The 20,914-nt window shown below is 40.0% G+C and overlaps 2 protein-coding genes across 6 annotated transcripts in view; one reads left to right on the forward strand and one right to left on the reverse strand.

Moving 5' to 3' along the window:
- The window catches only part of LOC100996032 (uncharacterized), a 426,340-nt gene extending 419,894 nt beyond the window's left edge, over positions 1-6,446 (reverse strand). For both annotated transcript variants that reach the window (XM_063602889.1, XM_055110265.2), the window contains exon 1: positions 6,260-6,446. The gene's annotated coding sequence lies outside the window, so the exon portion shown is untranslated. The remainder of the gene's footprint in view (positions 1-6,259) is intronic.
- Positions 6,447-8,784: 2,338 nt separating this feature from the next.
- The window catches only part of NECTIN3 (nectin cell adhesion molecule 3), a 130,792-nt gene continuing 118,662 nt past the window's right edge, over positions 8,785-20,914 (forward strand). Inside the window, exon 1 of one of the 4 annotated variants that reach the window (XM_034957065.3) lies at positions 8,785-9,169. In XM_034957065.3, the coding sequence (XP_034812956.2) occupies positions 9,010-9,169 (160 nt within the window). In that variant the 5' untranslated portion in view covers positions 8,785-9,009. Of the gene's footprint in view, positions 9,170-9,411; positions 9,503-20,914 lie in introns of those variants that run through there. The other 3 variants (XM_057301855.2, XM_024928162.4, XM_034957067.2) reach the window with 3 other exon arrangements.

Here is a 20,914-nt window from a genome sequence, read left to right on the forward strand (position 1 = left end):
ACAGACATCACTGGCCGAAATCAAGGTATGGGCAGGGTTGTATTCCCTTCTGGAGGCTCTAAGGGGAAGATGTGTCTTTACTCTTTTTTTTTTTTTTTTGAGATGGAGTCTTCCTCTGTTGTCCAGGCTGAGGTGCAGTGGCGAGATCTCAGCTCACTGCAACCTCAAACTCCCAGGCTCAAGTGATCTTTCTACCTCAGCCTCCAGAGTAGCTGGGACCACAGGTGTGCACCACCATGTTCACCTACTTTTTAAAATTTTTTGTAGAGACAGGGTCTTGTTATGTTGCCCAAGCTGGTCTCAAACTCCTGGACTCCCACTCTGACCTCCCGACATGCTAAGATTACAGATAGGAGGCACTGCGCCCAGCCTGCCTTTTCAATCTTCTAGATATTGCCATATTACTTGCTTCACTGTTCCCTTCCTCTATCTTCAAAGCCAGTAACCTGTGTCTTACTGACCATTCTTCTGTGGTCACATCTCTTTTACTCTTGTCTTCTACCTTCCTCTGACTTTTAAGGACCCTTGTGATTACATTGTGCCCAACTGGATAACCCAGGATAATCTCCCTATTTTTAAGGTCAGCTGATTAGTAATCTTAATTCTATCTGCAAACTTAATCCCCTTTTGCCATATATTGTTCACAGGTTTGGGGGATTAAAATGTAGACCTCCTGGGGAGTGTTATTCAGGAGGTAAACTGCAGAGGTTTGTAAACAAAAAAGAATGATGCTGAATTAACACAATCTGGTTAATGTAAGTCAGAGTTTATCAGAATTGGTTTTGAGATTTCAGTTGGATTGTTGGCAACATAAGCCTAATCAAAATTCCACTCCCGGGCTGCTATGATTGATATGCAATTTCTAAACGTATGTTTAAAATACTAATACAGCTTGGGTAACATAGTGAGACCCCCCCCCCAACTCTACAAAAATTAAAAATCAGCAGGTATGTTGGTACATGCTGCTAGTCCCAGCTACTTGGGAAGCTGAAGTGGGAGGATCACTTGAGTTGGGGAAGTCGAGGCTGCAGTGAGCTGTGATGGTGTCACTGCACTCCAGCCTGGGTGACAGAGCAAGACCCTGTCTCAGAAGTATAATAAAATACTAATATTAATATTACTGATAATAAAACTACTACCACACCTAACATTTCTTGGGCTTTATATATTAGGCCCCTTTTAAACTAATTATATGAACTAACTTTCTCCTGAAATATGGTGAGGAAGAAATAACCATTTTCCCTATTTTCACATGAGGAAAGTAAGATAGTAACTTGCCCAGGGTTACAAGATGAGGATTTGAACTGAAACCCAGGCAATGTGGCTCCAGGGGTTTTACCATTACATTATACTCCTTCTGTGTGTCTCTCTGCGTTGGGGGGCATGGCACATCTGATGAATATCCGCTTTGGGTTAAATATCAAAGGGTACAAGTTAGAAACAATGCTTTAGGTGATTAATTAGGGCAGGATCTTTTGAAATACCCATGGGGGAAGAAGTGGCTTTTTACTGTACTGAACCTACACAGACACCAGACTTCTTTAGTTCAGTTCAATCTAAATACAACAGCAAAACCATCTACTCTTTTCTTTTCCCTCTCTTCCTCTCTTCAACAAATATTTTTTGGTTATTGACAATGTTAAAATAAACTGCACTGGACATTACATAAAGCTGGTTAACTCAGACATGAGACTCCAAGGAACAATATTTAGCGGAAGTAAATGATAAAATCTGCCCTAAAATTTTGCTCAATAATTTGTAAAATCATCAATTGCATTATTGTAAACCTTTGTCATTTGGTTTTTCCACCCCTATTTTCTTCTCTATGTTCTGTCTTCTAGTATCTCTCTGCCTCTACCCATATTTTCATTACCTTCTTTGAGTGCTTTTTTTTCATCACTTTGCTCTCATGTCTTTTGTTTTTTGCTTCTCTCAGTTGTCTAGATTATTACCTCCTAGCTAGCCACACCATATATTCAACCCACTCTGGAAATAAACTATTTTATTTTAAAATACTAAAATTCCCCTGAATTCATTTTCTCCTTTCCATCTGCTTTATCACTTTATTTCATCCATGAATGAAAGTTTCGACCTTCATTCACTCTGCTCCTTATAACAAGTTTTTTTTACTAAACTCCTACTTATAATTCTCCCAAATCCCCCGACAATATATCCGTCTTCACATTTTTCTCTGACTTTTCCAGCAAATCTAATCTTGTCATTCCCCTACTCAAAATTCATTTGTCCTTATGATCGACCAGATAAAAATCCAAAGCCCCTTACAAGGTACAAGCAATCCCTACCTACCCATCTAACTTCATTTTTACCTTATCTCCCAATTCCCCTTTGTGTGGTACTCTCTAGCAGCACAGGCATGCTTGTGGGTTACAGAACACATCGTACTTGGTCATGCCTCTGTAACTTTCCATCTATCATTCTCCTATTCCCTCTGCTGCTTTTCCTCCATCCATATGTAAAATTTCTAGTCATTCTTTAAGACTGTTCAAATATTATCTGTGCTGTGAAGGATTCCCAGTCTCTTTTAGGCAGACCTGAGAGTCCTCCTCTGCTCTCTCACATACTGTACATCCCTCCAGTGTTTGCAAGAATATTGTTATTACTATTTGGAGTCAGGACTTGGGGTTTTCTATGTCCAGTACCTAACCCAGACTCCAGTATATAGTAGTTTAATCATCTTTATTAAAACTACCTACCCTATTATTTAACCTACCTACCATAATGATATAGTATAGCTCTTCTTTCTGCCTGCATATCAGTTTCTCAAACTATATTTTTTGGAACACCAGCACCTCTACAGGAGTTGTATACTATGAATAGAGTTAAGCTTTAGATAGTTATGTAAAACGTAAGTTTGTTTTCATTGTAAGTTTAAAAGTCCAAATAATCTTTTCTCAAATAATTTTTAAAATTTCATCTGTTTGTACTGATACATAATAGATGTACATATTTTGGGGGGTACATGTGACAACACATTCATGTAATTTGTAAAGATAAAATCAGTATAATTGGGATATCCATCACTTTAAATATTTGTTTTCTCTTTCTGCTAGAAACAGTTGAATTATTCTCTTCTAGCTATTTTGAAATACCTAATAGATTATAGTAAACTATGGTCACCCTAGTGACCTATCAAACACAATGTCTTCTTTCTTCTATCAAATTGTATATTCCTTTCGTTTTTAATTTCATAATTCTCAAGTGCTAAGTTCGTAAAAAAATCACCTAAACCATCTAAAAATGAGAAATTTATGTTTGTTTTACCATGACCTGGATGAGGAGCAACAACAAAAATACATAGCATATGTATATATTGCTGAAATGACAACATAATTACCTCCAAATTTACTTATTTCCAACCCATCTCTGCTAACCGGGATTACTGCCAATGAAAGAATAAATTTTGTTCATTTGCCTTGTTTTTATTTACATTGATGGAGTTATGTTGGCTCTGTGATTTTAAGCAGCTCATCTTAGAAAAAAGTAACTGTTACAAGAGAAGATTCTGGGAAATAGTCACAGAAAAATAAGTTGAGGTCCAATCAGGAATACAGAAACTATACTATGTAACCAAGGGAATATTATGAAAATGTTACACAGGGATGGGGGGATGGTTCTGTAGATCAAAAAGGGAAGCACTGTGGTGACCTAGAGATATAAGCTGTGGGAAGCTGTTACTACCCTTAGAACTAGAAGGACAAAGGGGAAGGTTTGTGTTATTAGAACTCAGAAGTTTAGAGGAGCCATCCTCCTTAGCTGGGGCTTGGACCTCTGAGAAGCAGAAACAGCCTAGTTGGTGCTGGTACTTTTGAGGAGTCATGAGGACTCTGGGACTTAGAGTGTAAAAGAAGTGGGAGGCTGGTATCAGCTGCTAAAGACAGGATGACAGGTTATTACTACTGAGGTGATGCTGATAGCAAGAAGCAAATGGAAAGGAACAAGTCCCTTTTCTCTTACTCCAGGGGTCCACATTTCCTCCAGTGACCTCTATTGATAGAACCTGTCAGGAAGCCAGTCGGTAAAGGAGATACACAGTTTGCAGAGTCCTAGCACCAGCCTTACAAAACCAGGGCAGAACTATGAATACAGAGTGGAGAGATAATAGTTTAATAAACAGCACTAATAACAATTATATCAAGAGTGTTAAGCAATGGCCAGAGTAACCACCTTCCAGCTTAAAAAAACTATACATGATCAATCCTATGTTCAAGACCTTAAAGAAGTATAAACCTCTACTGAATGAGACATGCACTTGAGTATGCTATGTCATAATAATCATTTAATCATCCAGTTTGGAATCTATATGGCAGACATTATTCTAGGTACTTGGGGTTTTTGTTTTGTTTTGTTCTGGTTTTGGTTTTTTTGGGGGGACAGGGTCTTTCTCCAGCTGCCTAGGCTAGAGTACAGGGATGCAATCTTGGCTCACTGCAGCCTCGACCTCCTGGGCTCAGGTGATTCTCGTACCTCAGCCTTCAAAGTAGCTGGGAGTACAAGAGCACATCACTACACCCGGCTAAAATTTTTTTTTTTTTTGTATTTATAGGAGAAAGGAGGTTTTGCTATTGATATGGTTTGGCTGTGTACCCACCCAAATCTCATCTTTAATTGTAGCTCCCACAATTCCCACGTGTTGTGGAAGGGACCTAGTGGAAGGTAATCGAATCATGGGGGCAGGTCTTTCCTCTGCTGTTCTCCTGATAGTGAATAAGTCTCATGAGATCTGATGGTTTTATAAAGGGGAGTTTTCCTGGACATGTTCTCTTGCCTGCCACCACTTTGCTCCTCCTTGCCTTCCTCCATGATTAAGGCCTCCCAAGCCATGTGGAACTGTGAGTCAATTAAACCTCTTTCCTTTATAAATTACACAATCTCAAGTATGTCGTTATTAGCAGCATGAGAACAGACTAACACAGCCATGTTGCCAGGCTCGTCTTGAACTCCTGGACCCAAGCAATCTGCCAGCCTTGGCCTTCCAAAGTGGTGGGATTTCAGGCAGGAGGCACTGTGCCTGGCCTACTTGAGTTTTAACAGTGAAAATATAGATACTTGCTTGCCCTTGTGGACTGTTCATTCTAGTGAAAGGGAACAGACAGTAAATTAGAGACATGTCAGATGGTAAGGGCAATGGAGAAAATAAAGCAAGTTAAGGGCATAGGGATTAGGGTGGGGGAAGCTCTTTCATATGATGTGGTCCTGGAGAGCCTCAATGATAAAGTTAAATTTTATCAAAGATTCAAAGGAAATAGGAGGGAGAAAGTCATATGAGCATACAGGGAAGATCTGTTTAGTAAGAAAGACTTGCATTTAATGAGAGTAAGGTTGGTGAACGTTTTGCAAGTGGATGGACTTTTCTGCGATTTTGCAGTTTGTTTTTTATTATTTGCATAATTCTCTTTACAAAAACTGTGATCCTAACTGGATAACATAAGCTTATTATCAAATATAGTACAAAGTTCAAATATTCTACAAAACATCATTCACCTCTTTTACTAAAGGAAAAGCTGTGCGTCCTCACACAGCAGGTTATAAAAAATTTGCTGATGTTAAGAAGAATTAGCTGAAGTATATAATGTCTTACCTCTCCTGTAAAATACCTCCTTTGTTTCAGAGTCAGCTATGAAATTCTAATAATAGTCTCAAACCTTTCACTTGGATTATTTGAGTAAATGTAAAATGCCCAGCACTGTACATAATTACTTCTTTGTTAAGATGTCAACCTTTGTTTTATAGTTAAGAGTTAATGAACCTTGATAATTGGCAAACAATCTTTGAGCCGAAAGTAGGATGGACACCATCAGTACTCTTAACCCAAAACAATGAAACTATTGTTGGCATTAGGATTACATTGCTTTCTGTTCAGATAATTTTTTTCTGAAAAAATGCATGTATACTTTGTTATTCAATGGTGTCAGAAATATTAATAAGTTAGCTATAATTAAGTATTCCTTAAAGTTTGTTATTCAAACAATAAATGTGAACTTATCTATGAAGTTAGAAGACTAAAAATGGCATAGAACGCACTAATACTCTCGTGCTAAAGGTTTTTAAAAAATTAATAGTATTTCTGCCCTTGAAAAACATGAGTTGTATATGTAATGTAAAATCTTTTTCTGTGGCCAGTAAAAATTTCCAACAGGAAAGCTTGGGGTGAGTATGTCTAAAATTCACTCATCTGAGGAGAATGTAATTTAAGATTGGGCACTTTTATTATAGAAAGTAGAAATTTGAGTTATCTTACTTTTTAACTTAAAGAATCATCTTGAGAGATCAATGGTGTCCACTGGAAGGCAAGAACTTGGTTCTGGCAGGAAAACCACCACTGGCTGGTAGTATTTGCAGAGCACTTAACCTCTGTGCCTAGGTTGTAGCTGTCAAGTAGATAATAGTAATTGCTACCTTCCGTGGGAAGTGAGCTTGTGCTTTGACATCTTTAGTTGAAGATGCTGTATAAACACAAAATATTATTATTAGAATACAATACATATATGCACATAAAACACCAGCATGGTGCTCTTTTAATGCTTATATAACATCTATAAATAATGCTCTTCCATGCTCTCTCTTCACTTTAGGTCAGAGAAGATCATAGCAGACCACTATTCAATTTCTGTAAGTATGGAGGAAATATATTTGTTAAAGCTCCATGTCATCTTTTTGAGACGAACTTAACATGCTAATTCCTTATGGTCTCTGTAGCAATTGCCCGATGGCCCCTACCCAAGTTAAGCCTTTGGTATTTTTTGAAATGTTGGCTAAATTACTTTTCCTGGAGATGTGGAGCCATCAGGGAAAACCTGGGGGAATGAAATTGGCTAGTGATATTAAAATTTTGGTTGTTTAACATTTAACTGAGTCTCAACAACGTGTTAAAGTGCTATCTAAACAGATAATTAGCTAGTGGCTGCGCAGTGAGCTGTCTAAATTTAGCAGTGAAATTAGGTTTAGGGAATGCGAATATAGAAAAAGAAATTTTCTCAAGGGAAACGGTGGTGTCAGCACAGCTGAGGAATATCACAATAGCTACATTTTTGTCAATTATGATCATCATCAGGGGATCTCCCGGAGCGATGCAGGACAAGGTTTATTCATAAGTGCATCTTGAGAACAGGTGATAGAAAGCCTTGGCTGCAGGAGACAAGCTTACAGGGGACGACAGAGGCAGACAGGCACAGGGAGGGAGGGAAGAGGAAAGGGCTGGAGGGAAAAAGGCACTAGACCGAGCGCTGGGAGACTGGAAGGGAGGCAGAAGTTAAGAAAGAAAAAAGAGGTGGGCAGGGTGTAGAATGGCTTGTAGCCTTGGAGGTTAGTAAAGCCTTGTAATCCAGCGGGCGGAAGGTGGGAAGACTCTATTGACTGAAAGCCGAGGACAGCGTGGTCTTGGCCGCAAGCATGCATTAGTTTAGCTGCGACAGGCTAATTTCTGGGCGGCTGATCCTTGTTCAGCTTTCCTGTTACTGGAACACATTTATGGCTATCTCGTGGAGATGACAGGACCTACATAAAATTAATAGTGTCAGGCCTGAGGACTGGTGTCCTCTGCCTTCAATTCACCCCCTACGCCGGACAGTCCAAACTGTCCACCCTCCTACTCCCCCCGCGGAACCAATGTGGCAGTGGCTCCAAGGTCAAGCTGCCGGTACTGCGCGAGGCGGGAGGATGGAGAGGGCAGGGCGGGCAGCCACCTGGGGTGAGCGAGGGTCATGGTGGACCACAGACGCTCTTCTTATACGGGCAAATGTTTAATACTTCCCGAGGTCGCTTCTCTGCCATCAAACGAAAACAGGCAAGAAAATAAAACTACACATACGAACATGCAAAGGAAACAAAACCAAAGAAAAACACCAACGCACTCGTTGGGGGAAATCCATGGCCTCCTGTTGCCAGTCGCCCGGCGCGGAAAGTGGACAGCCCAGCGGCCAGTGAGAAGCAAAAGCAAGAAAGCAAACCTTCTGAGACCCCTCTCCTCGCCCAGCTCCGCCGACCGTTCTACCAAGCCGCCCTCCCAGAGAAAAGAGCAGGAAAAATGCCTGTGCAAACGTGCCTTGGCGAGCGGGGGATAAGTGGGCTGGGAAGAAGGGAAGGATTCGGAGAGCACAGCTGTCCCGGGGAACAGGAAGGAGGAGAAAGTCTCTCCCTCCCTTCAGTGCCCCGCGCCCCAGCGAGGAGGAAGATTACTAGTCCAGCAGGCTGCGTCCAGCTTCCTACACAGGAACCTTTAGCATGGGCAACGGAAGGGCAGCCCCCTCCTGCCTTCCCCTCCCCACCCCACCCCCTCGTCCCAGGTCCCCGCCACAGGGAGAGCGCCGCCCGGGAGAGGAGAGGGCCGAGCGTGATTGTCCCGCAGCCCTCGCCTCAGTCGGCGCCGGGGCCTCCGTGGACCCGCGAGGGGTGGAGTGGGCGAGACCATTGGAAAGGCAGGAAAGGGGGGAAACCAGGCAGGAACGAGGGGCGGGGCCGACTAACCTATTCCAGATTTTCCTGTCCCTTTTAAATCTCTGCTGTGGGAGAAACCCCGTTATCAAAGTGGATGAAAAGAATATTTTTTTTTTTGAAAGGGGAGGAGCATGTGTAGGAGGGCGGGGTGGGAGGAGACAGGGCTTGCGCCCGGGGATCAGACGGGAGCTGGAGTTGCGCGGGGAGGGCGGGCGAGTCGGGCGCCCGCTCTGAGGGTCGGTTTCTTTTCCCCCTCTTGCGTGGGGCGGGGTGGTGCGTTCCGAGTTCCCAGGAGTTCGAGGCGGGCGGGTGCCGGGGGGAGGGGAGTGGCGGCGGCGGGCGGCTCCCGCTTCAGCCTCCGCAGTGGCGTCGGCGACGGCGGTGTCGAGGCAGCCGCCAGCGCTCGGCCGAGTGTCAGCCGGCAGCGACGGCGCTAGAGCTGGGAGCTGGGGACGCGCGCGCCGGACCTTCCACAGCCTCCGCCCAGAGCCTGAGGCGCCGGAGCCTGGGGAGCCGGGGGGCGGGCGGGCGAGCGGGCCGGGGGGAGGGTGGGGGATGGCGCGGACCCTGCGGCCGTCCCCGCTGTGTCCTGGAGGCGGCAAAGCACAACTTTCCTCCGCTTCTCTCCTCGGAGCCGGGCTCCTGCTGCAGCCCCCGACGCCGCCTCCGCTGCTGCTGCTGCTTTTCCCGCTGCTGCTCTTCTCCAGGCTCTGTGGTAGGTGAACCTCGGCGGCCGGCGTGGGCTGAGGGAGCCGCCACTGAGGGTGCGGGCGCCGCGGCCGGCTCTGCCAGCCGTTCTCTGGGGCAGCGAGGCGGTTGGCTGTGCGAGCGAGTGCCGAAGACTTTGGCTGGAAACTTTTCGCCGCGCCCGGGGCGAGGCCCTGGAAGGGCCGGGCCAGCGAATGCTGAGCCGGCGGCCCGCTCCCCTCCCCCGCGGCCGCGCGGGTCGCCGTGCGGATGGCCGAGGGTTGGCGATGGTGCTTCGTGCGCCGAACTCCGGGTTTGCTCCGGGGACCGTTACTTCCTCGCTCATTCCCTGGGAACCGTCGTAGGTTAAGGTGCCGGGATGCACGTTTGCCGCTTTTTTTCCCGGTGAAACTTGAGCTGTGAGCCCAGAAACCCTAGGGACCGGAGCCCGATGGAATGAAGCCTCCGGGTCCACTTCTCATGGCCTTCCACCCTGGAGAAGGCACCATTTTAGCCCACCCAGCCGCAGAATCCCCTACAGCTAGTTTTCTTCTGTCTTGTGCCCACTCCCCCGGCTCTGCCCTGACAGCTTCTGGAGCTCTCTAGATTGACCCTCGTCCCTGCCTTCCAGCTTGTGGGACGTCTCTCACACTGCCCGTGCTTATTTTACCAAACCGCAGGAACAAGATTTACGTGTTAAATACCTGATTTCATGGACTGTGTGCCCCGGCTGTTCTAACCAAAACAGTCACGCGCCTGTTTCCCATCTCTTGACCCTCGTGTTATGTTACTGTTTTCCTGTCATATTTGGGAGTTAGTCTCTGAGTTTTCTTCCCAGGTATGCCAGACTAGAAGCCTGCTTATTAAGGACTGTGCTAAAAAAAAAAAAAAAAAAAAAAAAAAGTCTGCCTCATGCAAGAGAAATGGACTTAAGTGGTAATTAATGGGAGGCAGTGATTTGGGAAAATAAGGACACCAGTCTTTGGTGGGAGGAGGAGTATCACAACACTGCGAGTAGTTATTTATTTGAGGGCTCTTGGTAAGAAAAGTAGAGGGGCAGAACTTAAGCTTGGTCAAAGATTGGTTTTCAGTATTTCATAAAACCGTAAACTGAAGTTTTACTAGTATTTATTAAAAGGAGAGATGTGTGCACATTTCTTGAATAGTGTGATTTAGAAGGAGGAGAATCCTGTTACACGGTAGGTGAGTCAGGGTAGTTGGTTATGAGGGAAGCAAAGTTTGCATGATGGGATTGAGTGTCTCTTCTGGGCTGAGAATTTCCACTAACAGTTTACCACCACGTTTCCAGCACTGTAATGAAATCTGATTTACACAGAGTATAGTATGATAAATGGAATGTTATTAATTGTACGCTGTTTCTGTATGCCGACTCCCCAGATACTTGGTTCCAAGAGAAAGTTCTTAATGCTATACCTTTTTAAATTGATGCCAGAGTCTAGATTGAATTTGTATGCTGTTCTATTCCATGAAGGAGAATTGGGGATGTTGCTTACAGTTGAGTGAGAGGACAGTTGGAGGGGACCTTACCAGTTTACTATCCTGACTTCGTTTATGTTAAGGACCGAGAGAATATTTATACCTCCACAGAGGCAGATCTAGTTAGGCAAAGCTCTGTGGAAGACTGAAGCCAGGTAATATGCATAGCTGATGCAGGAATTATTTACATGATAATTTCTTAGTGGTTGTGAAAATGAATTGTTGATTACTTTTTGAAGGAACACATTGGTTTTCACATGGAAGAAGAAAACGGTTTTAAAAAATCTCAATGTAGCATTGGAAGGACTTGATTTTTAATTCAGAGCTTAAAAACTTAAGCAGTGTAGGCAAATGGACTGTGTTTTAGAGCAGGTGTAGTGTTTGGAGTCAACTCTTCTTGTTGTAGAGGTAGACACTAGTTTTGTATTCCTGTGTGCTACTCATTTAAACAGCTTCCTTTTTTGGCTTATAGTGTTATAACACCCTAATTTGTGAACCCTTATGACGAGTTTTTTCCATCAACCTTTATTTTGGAATTAAATCTTTGAATAGGGCACAGATGTTGTGACTTATGGAAGCTTAGTGGTATGGAAGCAAAATTTTCTTCAAGTAAGCTGTTAGTCTAACAAGTTGTTGATTTAACTACTGTTTTAATTAATAGAGTTATAATGTTATTCATAGTACTGCTTACAAGGTTTGGCATGTAATTAATATTTGCGTGGAGCCAGTTTTAGAGTTGAAAAGATTTTTAAGCTTTAAAAAGATGACTGTAGCTGATGATTTGTTGATGAGAATGCTTTACTTGTTTTATGACATATAGATTTTTCCTTTTGCTGCTATTTTTGATATTTTGATATGTTTGATATATAGCGTGGCCTTAACTTTGTCGTGTTAATTTAACTGTTAAAAATATCCATCAAAACTGGTGGACCTGATATTCTGAAGGCTATAAAAATGTTTATATCAGACTTGCTGGCCGTTTGTTTTGGGGGTGTGCATTATCTTATTTGGAGAACTGAACTTTTAAAATGAGAGTTTTACAGGTTGTCAAATTGCCAGATTTTTTTTTTGTTTTTAAGCCTAAGAGATTCCTAGGTATAAGTGTCAGGGGGACTGGGCTTACATCATCATCTGACTTGATAAACGTCATTTAATTATGAAATTCGAAGTTTCTTTATGATGGCAATAATCAATTCATAGATGATTAGATTTATCTCACTTTTACTTCCCACCGTTTTTTTTTCGGGGGACATAGAGAATATTATCATGGGTATGGTAATGATGAATAACAAGATAGACTGACCTTTGTAAGGTCCCATTTGGCTCTGAGATTCTATGCCTCTTTCCATTTTCAGCAAGGCTTCATCTTAAGATGGATGTTTAAAAGAGCACAGAAAAGAAGATCTGATATGATATGGAACTTTTAAAAGCACTTTGACTACTTGATAGGCACTTGGGGACATAACACACGCATAAGACAGAGTCCTGGCTTCAAGATGCTTATAACTTTGGGTTCGACCTAAAGGAAGCATGATTGTAGAACAGTTTGGTGTTTGTGAGGTATTTTGATTTGCCCAGAAATGGGACACCTAACCCATTAGGTAAAGACTTATGAATGTGCAATGAAAAAAACAGTCATTTTTAAAACATCATTTGGGTCAGATCTTATTGAGATGTCTTCTTCCTTCCCTGTCCTTCCCTTCCCTCCCTTCCTCTCTTTCTCTTTCTCTCTCTAGCTGTAAATCATTGGCAGGTTATTTAATCTTGGAAACTTGAAGTTTCTCTTGTTTTATAAAGAGATAACATTACTACCTTGCTGATGGAGATCTTGTGAGAATTAAATGGCAGAATAGAATAAAACAATTAGGAGAGTGCATGAAATATAGTAACACTCAAATGTTAGCATTTATTATATTGCACAGCATAAACTAACCAGGCTGGTATTAGTGATTCTTAAATTCTACACCAATGTGCTGAATAATTGAGTTTTCAAATTGACTTGCTGTATTTGTACTTTACATCTATATATTGAGTCTTAGCCCGGTGATCTTCAAATATTTGTTAAATTTACTTTATATAAATATACAGATGATGAGTATTCAGAATATTAGAATATAGTCAAAATACTTCAATTGTATAATTGTATGGAAACTAGTTGACTATTCCCTTAATGATGTCCAGTGCATTTTAAGATTTGGCAGTTCCATAAGGTCACTTAGAATGTTAGTGATCATACTGAAGATAGGGGTTGGAGAAGGGACTCATAATTTGCTTCTGCTTTAAGTTACTGATGGTATCAGTTGGGGTCTATAGTACATATTGCCTGCATGAGTCTTTCTGCATCCTAAACAGATATTTTTGGAAAGTAACCCAAATTTAGAAGCAAGCAGAAAGATCAAATCTTCCTTTCTTGCAGTTATCTACAACATCAGAAATAATAATTGGAAAAGCTGGGCAATTGTGTGTATTATATATATTTACCTTGTTTATGTCACTTATACTTTCATCTATTTACAATTTAGTAATTTGGCAATTCTGATGTATGTTTTATATGTGTATAGTTAAGGGATAAAACTTATGGGTTATTGTTAATTACTTGAAAATTATTGAAGGGAAGCTGGTTATGAAAATCCTTGTTAAAAGAGAGCATTTTGACATTCTGTAACTTAACCCTTAAAAATTAGTGAGTAAATAATACATTGCTATAACATATTCTGTAATCTATTAAAATCTTCATAAAAATTGACAAGCACTACATGGTTTGCAGAAGATGAGACAGTTAATAATTACTATTAATATGTAAATGTAGGTTAAAAATCAAATAACAGTTAAGTCAATAATGAAACTTTAAAGACAATTTTGTGTACCATGCACACAGATCCAAAAATCTGAGCACCATTAATCTGTCATATGTTTGATTACTTCATATATTTTTGTCTAAAATGGTCTTTAAATGGTTGAATCTGTATTCTTTACTGAATTTTATAAAATTTATGCATTTTATGTATTAGAATAAACTCTGATACAGTTTAATCATTTATTTAAAATCTGTTGTGAGGCCAGGCACAGTGGCTCACGCCTGTAATCCCAGCACTTTGGGAGGCTGATAGCTTCAGGGCGGATCACTTTGGGTCAGGAGTTTGAGTCCAGCCTGGCCAATATGGCGAAACCCCATCTTTACCCAAAATACAAAAATTAGCTGGGCATGGTGGCAGGAGCCTGTAATCCCAGCTACTTGGGAGGCTGAGGCAGGCTAATTGCTTGAACCCCAGGGGGAGGAGGCTGCAGTGAACTGTGACTGCACCATTGTACTCCAGCCTGGGTGACGGAGCGAGACTCCGTCTCAAAAAAAAAAAAAATCTGAAACTTTATTAAGGGTAGCTTCAAGGTTTTTTTCTAAAAGAGTTACTAATTATAACGTAACTTATCAATTACAAATTTTAATGAGGTCTGCCTCCTATGAGTCTAGATATAGCCATATCGCAGATACTATAGTTATTTTAGAAAGGATATTATATACTTATATTTGGAATTTTACTTGTTTTCTTTAGTATAGCATCCAGGAGATTGTTTTTCTTGCAAGACTATTGACTGCCCACCATTCATTCTGCTAAATAAGTTGACTAGGGAAGACCTGTTACATTGTGAGTAGATATTCATAAACTGGAATGTGAGCCGTGTATAAAAAACTTTGGTTTCAACTTTAATGGTAAAAAAAAAAAAAAAGATCAAACTTGTTCTTAAATAGGTTGGCTGTTGCACCCAGTAGAGGCCCTTTAGGCTTTCAGCCTAGGTTTTATCACAAGAAATAAAATAACAGAAAAAGGGAGTGGGGCTGTAAATAGCTATTCTCAAATAGCTAGAGCCTACAAAGATAGGATGTGTGAGTTAAAATCATAGTTACTAGGGAATCTTTTTTGAAGCAATGTGGCCGAGCCCCGCTATGGACTTACTAGATCAACAATTTTTGTAAGACGGGTGAGGTGTGGAGTCCAAGGGTTGGGACATTTGTATTTTGAAAGACAACATCAGATAATTCTTTTTTCTCTTGACAAGTGCTATTTATTATAGCATTTTCATTTATGATTTGACCAAATATTATCAATCTTCTGAAAGAAATGTGCTTCACTGTTTTGTTCACTATTTGTATTCCCATGTGCTTGGCATGTAGTAGGCACTCATATTTATTTCAAGAGTTTGATGGCGAAATCAAGGTTAGTCCCAACCAGCATGTTTTAATAGAACTATAATGCAAGCCATGTAATTTCAAGTTTTCTTGAAGCCACATTTAAAACGTGAAGAAGAAATAGGTGAAATTAATCTTATTTTATTTAACACAGTGTAACCAAAATATCATTTCAGCATGCAATTGTTATTAAAAATTGAGATATTTTACATTTTCTTTCATAGTAATGTTTTGAAATCCAGTAGATATATTATAGATCATTTCAATTTGGACTAGCCACATTTAATGCACTTTGTAGTCAAGTGTGATGTTCCTGGTGGCTACCAGTTTGGATAGTTCAAGTCCGAACCTTTAATTGTCTCTAAAGTGGGTTATGCCCTTTTGTGGTCTTTACCCATAAGGCCTAGAATGACATTGCTCTTCCTACCTAATCAAATTCTGAAGGGCTTGGTTTAAGATTGACTTTCTCCAGGAAGGCTTCCCTCACCACTTCTTGCATACAGTGAGCATGCAATTCTGTTTTCATTTTTTTTCATGCTTTCAGGCTTAAAACAGTCTTTGTTAAAGTGTTTCTGTGAAACACTAGTCTCAGAAGGTAGGTTTTTGGAAGAAAAAGTACCATGTTTTAATACATTTGGGAATAGGAAAAGCTAATGATATACCCCCTCATGGAAAGTTAACAATGTGAATTAGTTTATTAATGGTCTAAGAAATTCTTCAGTAAAATATCCCGTATAACAAACTAAACAAATTCTTTGGTGTAATATATATTATGTTGCAGAAGCTATGTTATGCAGAATACACTATAGGAATATATTCTTAAAGAGATTTGTACTCTTGATGATTAGAAAAGGTCGATAGACTTAAAGATGTTACTTGAGATAGTTCTCCACTGATTTTTCCTTTTTAAAAAATTATTTTTCCTCTCTTCAGTTCTATTTCCCATTGCCTCACCCATTTTGAATTTGAGATGTTTGCAGAATTGACTTTCTACGAGAATAGTAGTCTTCTGCTTTGTTATTTCAAAATCAGCTGTATATTATTTACCTGTTTAGCTTAAGCTGCTTCTGTGAGATGTATCGTACTTTATGTATGACACATCTGACTCTGGAACTGAGTTTTATGAATGAAGTGGGTAAATTTAAGATAGTCTATTTTGTAATGGAAGTATGCTAATGTGAAACTGTGCAGGGCTAGGACTCCAACTAAGTGTCTGAGAACATTATATATAATGTCAGGAGTGTGCTTGACTCTTCTGTTGCTTCAATTCAGAAGAAAAAAATATTAATGAAATGCTAGTATTGGTAAACTGTGGTAAAATCAGTTTAATATAGTAACTATGTGAATTATTCATGATAGACATGATTGCTATTACTGAAAATCTTAGGCCCTAGTTTTGAAGATTATTAATAAAATTTCTAATTTAGTTATAACTAGATTCTTAAAGTACTCATTAAAGTCTGTCCTTTCATTACAGACTCAGATTCCCTACTAATTTGATTTAGAGATAATCATTCATGGCTATACATTTAATTTAATACTAAGCCTGACAATAAAATGCCTAGTTTTTAAAACCTGCTTAGAGATACCATACCTACTTTATTTTAAATGCAAAATAAAAAAGTCCTTCTCCATTCCTTTAATTTTTTGGAAGAGAATCAAGTGGAAGAAGGCATATAGTTAACAGTTCTATACTTCTCTTTAAGGGCACAGGACTAAAACATGATAGCAGCATTTCTCACTAAATCATAAGCCTGCTTATGTTAATGGCTACTGCAGTCACTCTAAAACTCTGCATTTCTGCTTGTTAAATTTAAAGGAAGTAAAAAATTACTGCCAACACAATCTTTGAGAAACATGCAAATAATACAGTTGTATTTAATGTCAACTTATATATACTTATATAACTTATATAGTAGCTTCCCCATTCCTATAAACACTTCTGAGGTTATATGATTATCTTGATGCAGTTTTTCTGCCTAGTTCATATTAAAAGCAGAGTGAACTTCAATATTGAAATAACAGTAAGGGAATTTCTGTTCTTTTTCAAGGTGTTGCATTGTTTATTGTTGTATACTAGTACAGTGCCAAAGGATTTATAATTTTTTTCTTTTAAACTGGTATAGACCCTATAGTTGACTGATTTTGAATAACAAAAAGGCATATCAAGTTTATAATTAGTAATACTAATTAGCAGGAAATAAGACTATCTAGATTATTGACATTCTTTTCTGTATTTAAGAAAATAAAACTAAGAAATTATGTTTGCAGTTTTCAATGAGAAAAGATTTTCAACTTCTGGATTCTTAAAGTACTCAGCAATTATGGTGGCTATTTTGAAACTGTGCATTGTTTATCAAGCTTGTTTTTCATGTAAAAGGATCTGGGCATTGATATATTTTCATTATATTTATAGTTAATAGTAAAAATGTTTAAATATATAAGTAGCTGGTGAAATTTGTATTTGGCATGCCCCAAAGCCCCTTTTCCTTCAGAAGCTTTAATCCTGACAGCATCTCTTGAAATATAAAACAAATTTGAAGTTCTCTAAGAAAAATACATGGTTTTCTTTGAGGATACTACTGTTGCTTTGCTGCCCTCTACAGTCATCTAAAATAGTCACTCTAGATTTTTCTCCATTCAGATACTTAGAATACTTTTTCCCTGACCTGTGTATGAGCTTTATATTTCAGGAATGGGTTAAGTAATATTTACTGTTACGGAAGTAAAGTAGTTTAGTCACAGTTGATCTATATATGTCATGCAAAAAAAAAAAAAAAAAAAGGACTTAGAGATTTGAACAAGGGATAAATTGGGGACTATTGAGCAACAACCATGTGCTAGGGAGTATAAAGGATACCATGGTGGAATGAGGCATGTTGGCCCTCTAAAGCTTATGAACTCATTAGTACGATTAATGGCATGCTTATATATCAAATGACATTTGTAACAACATGCCAAGTGATATGATATAGTTTACAGAAATATTAGTAAGGGCTGGAAGAGTTAAAAATGAGACTTTTGAGCTATGTCTTCAAGAGTTTAGACAGATAAAACAGGGTGGTTTTAAACACATTTAAAACACAAAGCAGGCTGGGTGCGGTGGCCCATGTCTGTAATCCCTGAGAGGCTAAGGCAGGAGGATTGTTTGAGCCCAATTCTTTGAGACCAGCCTGGGCAACATAGTGAGACCTCGTCTCTACCAAAACATAAATAAATAAATAAGCCAGGCATGGTGGAGTCCACCTGTAGTAGCAACTACTCAGGAGGCTAAGGTGGGAGGATTGCTTGAGCCCGGAAGGTTGAGGCTGTAGTGAGCTAAGATTTTGCCTCTGCATTCCATCCTGGACAACAGGGCAAGACTGTCTCACCATAAAAACAAAAAACAAAACAAAACAAAACAACAAAAAAACCCACAACCCTACAAAGCATCTGTTATGTAGAAAGGACTCTGCTAGGCTCCTTGGAGTCTTTGCCCTTAAGAAATGTAAAACTTAATTGTCAGGAGATTGGAATGAAAGATGTCTTTCTCTGTGTATATGTGTGTGTGTGTATTAACCCAGTTACTTCTCTGCCTGTTTCCTCCCCTGTTAAATTGGCTAAATAATACTTTCTTCACAGAATTGCTATGAAATTAAATTGCAATAAAGTGCTATGTAAATAAACAATACAGTGAACAAAAATGACTTGTCTTATGTTAGAAATTTAACAAAGTATTGTCGGATTATAGAAAGAGGACCAATTTAAGTAAGGATGGAAGAAGACTTAGAGGAGCTAATTTTCTAGCTGAATCTTGAAGGAATAGCTTAGATTTCTGTTTGTGAGGGAAGGTCAGTGAAAAAGAGGGTGTTCCAACTTAAAGACCACTGAGATGAGGACTGTAGAAGGAGTTAGTGTTCTCATGTGACTCAAACATGAACTTTATGGAGGGAAGTCATGGATTTTTAAATACTTTGCTGAGGCGATTAGACTGTGGTAGCCACTGAGGAGCTTTTGAAGGCAGGCAACTGTGGAGTCCATCCATGACTTGATAGATTGTATAGCTCTGGGAGAAATGTAAAAAATATATTGGAGCTATGACAGACAAGTGAAGGTGACAACCATTGTGATATTCCATGGAAAGAGGATTACAGAGATAAATGACAGTTTTGCAAAGGGATTTGAAGGGAGGCTTGGATCTGAGAAGTAGATGATATGGTGTTTGGATATCATTGTGGGTGAGGAAGGAGGAGTTAGATATGAACCAACTTGGAATAACTAGGAAAGGATGATGAGAGGATTGATTAATCAATCCAGTAAGGTTTCACATGCATTTGTGGTGTACTTTTGAGCTGTAGCTGGAAATTTGTGAGAGGTGGGGTTAGAAGGGTGAGGTACCAGGGGTAGGAGGTAGGTTGTGAAACTGGGAATTATCAGGATTGAGGTATTTGCATTGAATGAGCTGTTTCAGAGAGAAAAGGGAACACAGGTAGAAGAGAGAGAGTGAGAAGAAAAAAGTGGAGAGAGAGAAGGGAATAGTGGATGGGGCCAGAATTTTTTTTTAGATTGAGGTATTTTGATTGGATAAGCTATCGGAGGGAGAGAGAAGAAAAATAATGTTCAAGGAAAAATCTTAGTTGATAAATAAATGAATACATTTAGTAGAGGTAAGGGCATTCGTGACTCTTAGTAATTTTAGTAAAAGTGGTTAGGAGAAAAATGTCACATCTTAAAGCAGAGGTCTCCAACTTTTTTGGCAACAGGGACTGGTTTTGTGGAAGACAGTTTTCCCATGGACTGGGGTTAGGGGCAGTGAATGGTTTTGGGATGATTGAAGTGCATTACATTTATTGTGCAGTTTATTTCTATTGTTATTAGATTGTAATATATAATGAAATAATTATACAATTCACCATAACGTAGAATCAGTGGGAGCCCAGAGCTTGTTTTCCTGCAACTAGACAGTCCCGTCTGGGGGTGATGGGAGATAGTGACAGATCATCAGGCATTAGATTCTTGTAAGGAGTACACAACATAAATCCCCCACATGTGCAGTTCTCAGTACGGTTCGTGCTTCTATGAGAATCTAATACTGCTGCTGATCTGATAGGAGGCAGAGCTCAGGTGGTAATTTAACAAGCGATGGGGAGCAGTTGTAAATACAGATGAGAGATGGGGAGTGGCTGGTGAATACAGATGAAGCTTCACTTGCTTGCCCACCACTCACTTTCTGCTGTGCGGTCCAGTTCCTGACAGGCCACAGACTCGTACGGGGGTTGGAGACCCCTGTCTTCAAGGATTAAGAAATAATGGGATAGTGAAGGAGAGTAGGGACAACTCTTGGGAAAGAAAGGAAAGAGAAAAAAGAGTAATTTGTGAGGGAACAAGACTATGTCAGTTGTTATGGACTGAAAGTTTGTGTTCCCCTTCTCCCCCAAATCCATATGTTGAGCTCGCAACCCTCAATGTGATGGTGTTAGGGGGCATAGGGCCTTTGGGAAGTAATTAGGTTTAGATGAGGTCAGGAGGGTAGAGCCTCATGATGTGATTAGTGTCCTTATAAGAAGAGGAAGACACTAGAGCTGTTTCTCTCCATCAGGCAAGGATGTAGCAGAAAAGCAGGCATCTGCATGCCAGGAAGAGGGCTGTCACCAGGAACCTGATAATGCTGGCACCCTTGTCTCAGACTTTCATGCTCCAGAGCTGTAACAAAGAGTGTAAGCCAGCTAGTCTATGGTATTTTGTTACAGCAGCCCAAGCCGAGACATCAGTCAAGGTTTTATTCACAAACATCAGAAACTTGACCCCGTGGTTAAAAGACAGTTTTTTGAAAGATATTGGATGCTTCAGGCATGGAAAACAAGAACTGAAAGAAGGTGGGCATCTAGAACTATATCCAGAACCATAGCTAAGATACTATATTGAGGGGCAGTTTGTTAAGGTCATTACCTGCTGTCTCCTGGACGCTGGATATTATAGCCTTGTCTCTGATACTGGCTTTGCTGCTCATAGAAACTGGATGTTGTTGTTGCCATAGCCCAAGAAAATATATTGTCCACAAGTGTCCACTATAGAAAGTTGAAAAACTTTTTTTAAAAAATTTAATTTATG

Source organism: Pan paniscus, chromosome 2 (genome assembly GCF_029289425.2).
Source record: "Pan paniscus chromosome 2, NHGRI_mPanPan1-v2.0_pri, whole genome shotgun sequence".
NCBI classification, from domain to species: Eukaryota; Metazoa; Chordata; class Mammalia; order Primates; family Hominidae; genus Pan; species Pan paniscus.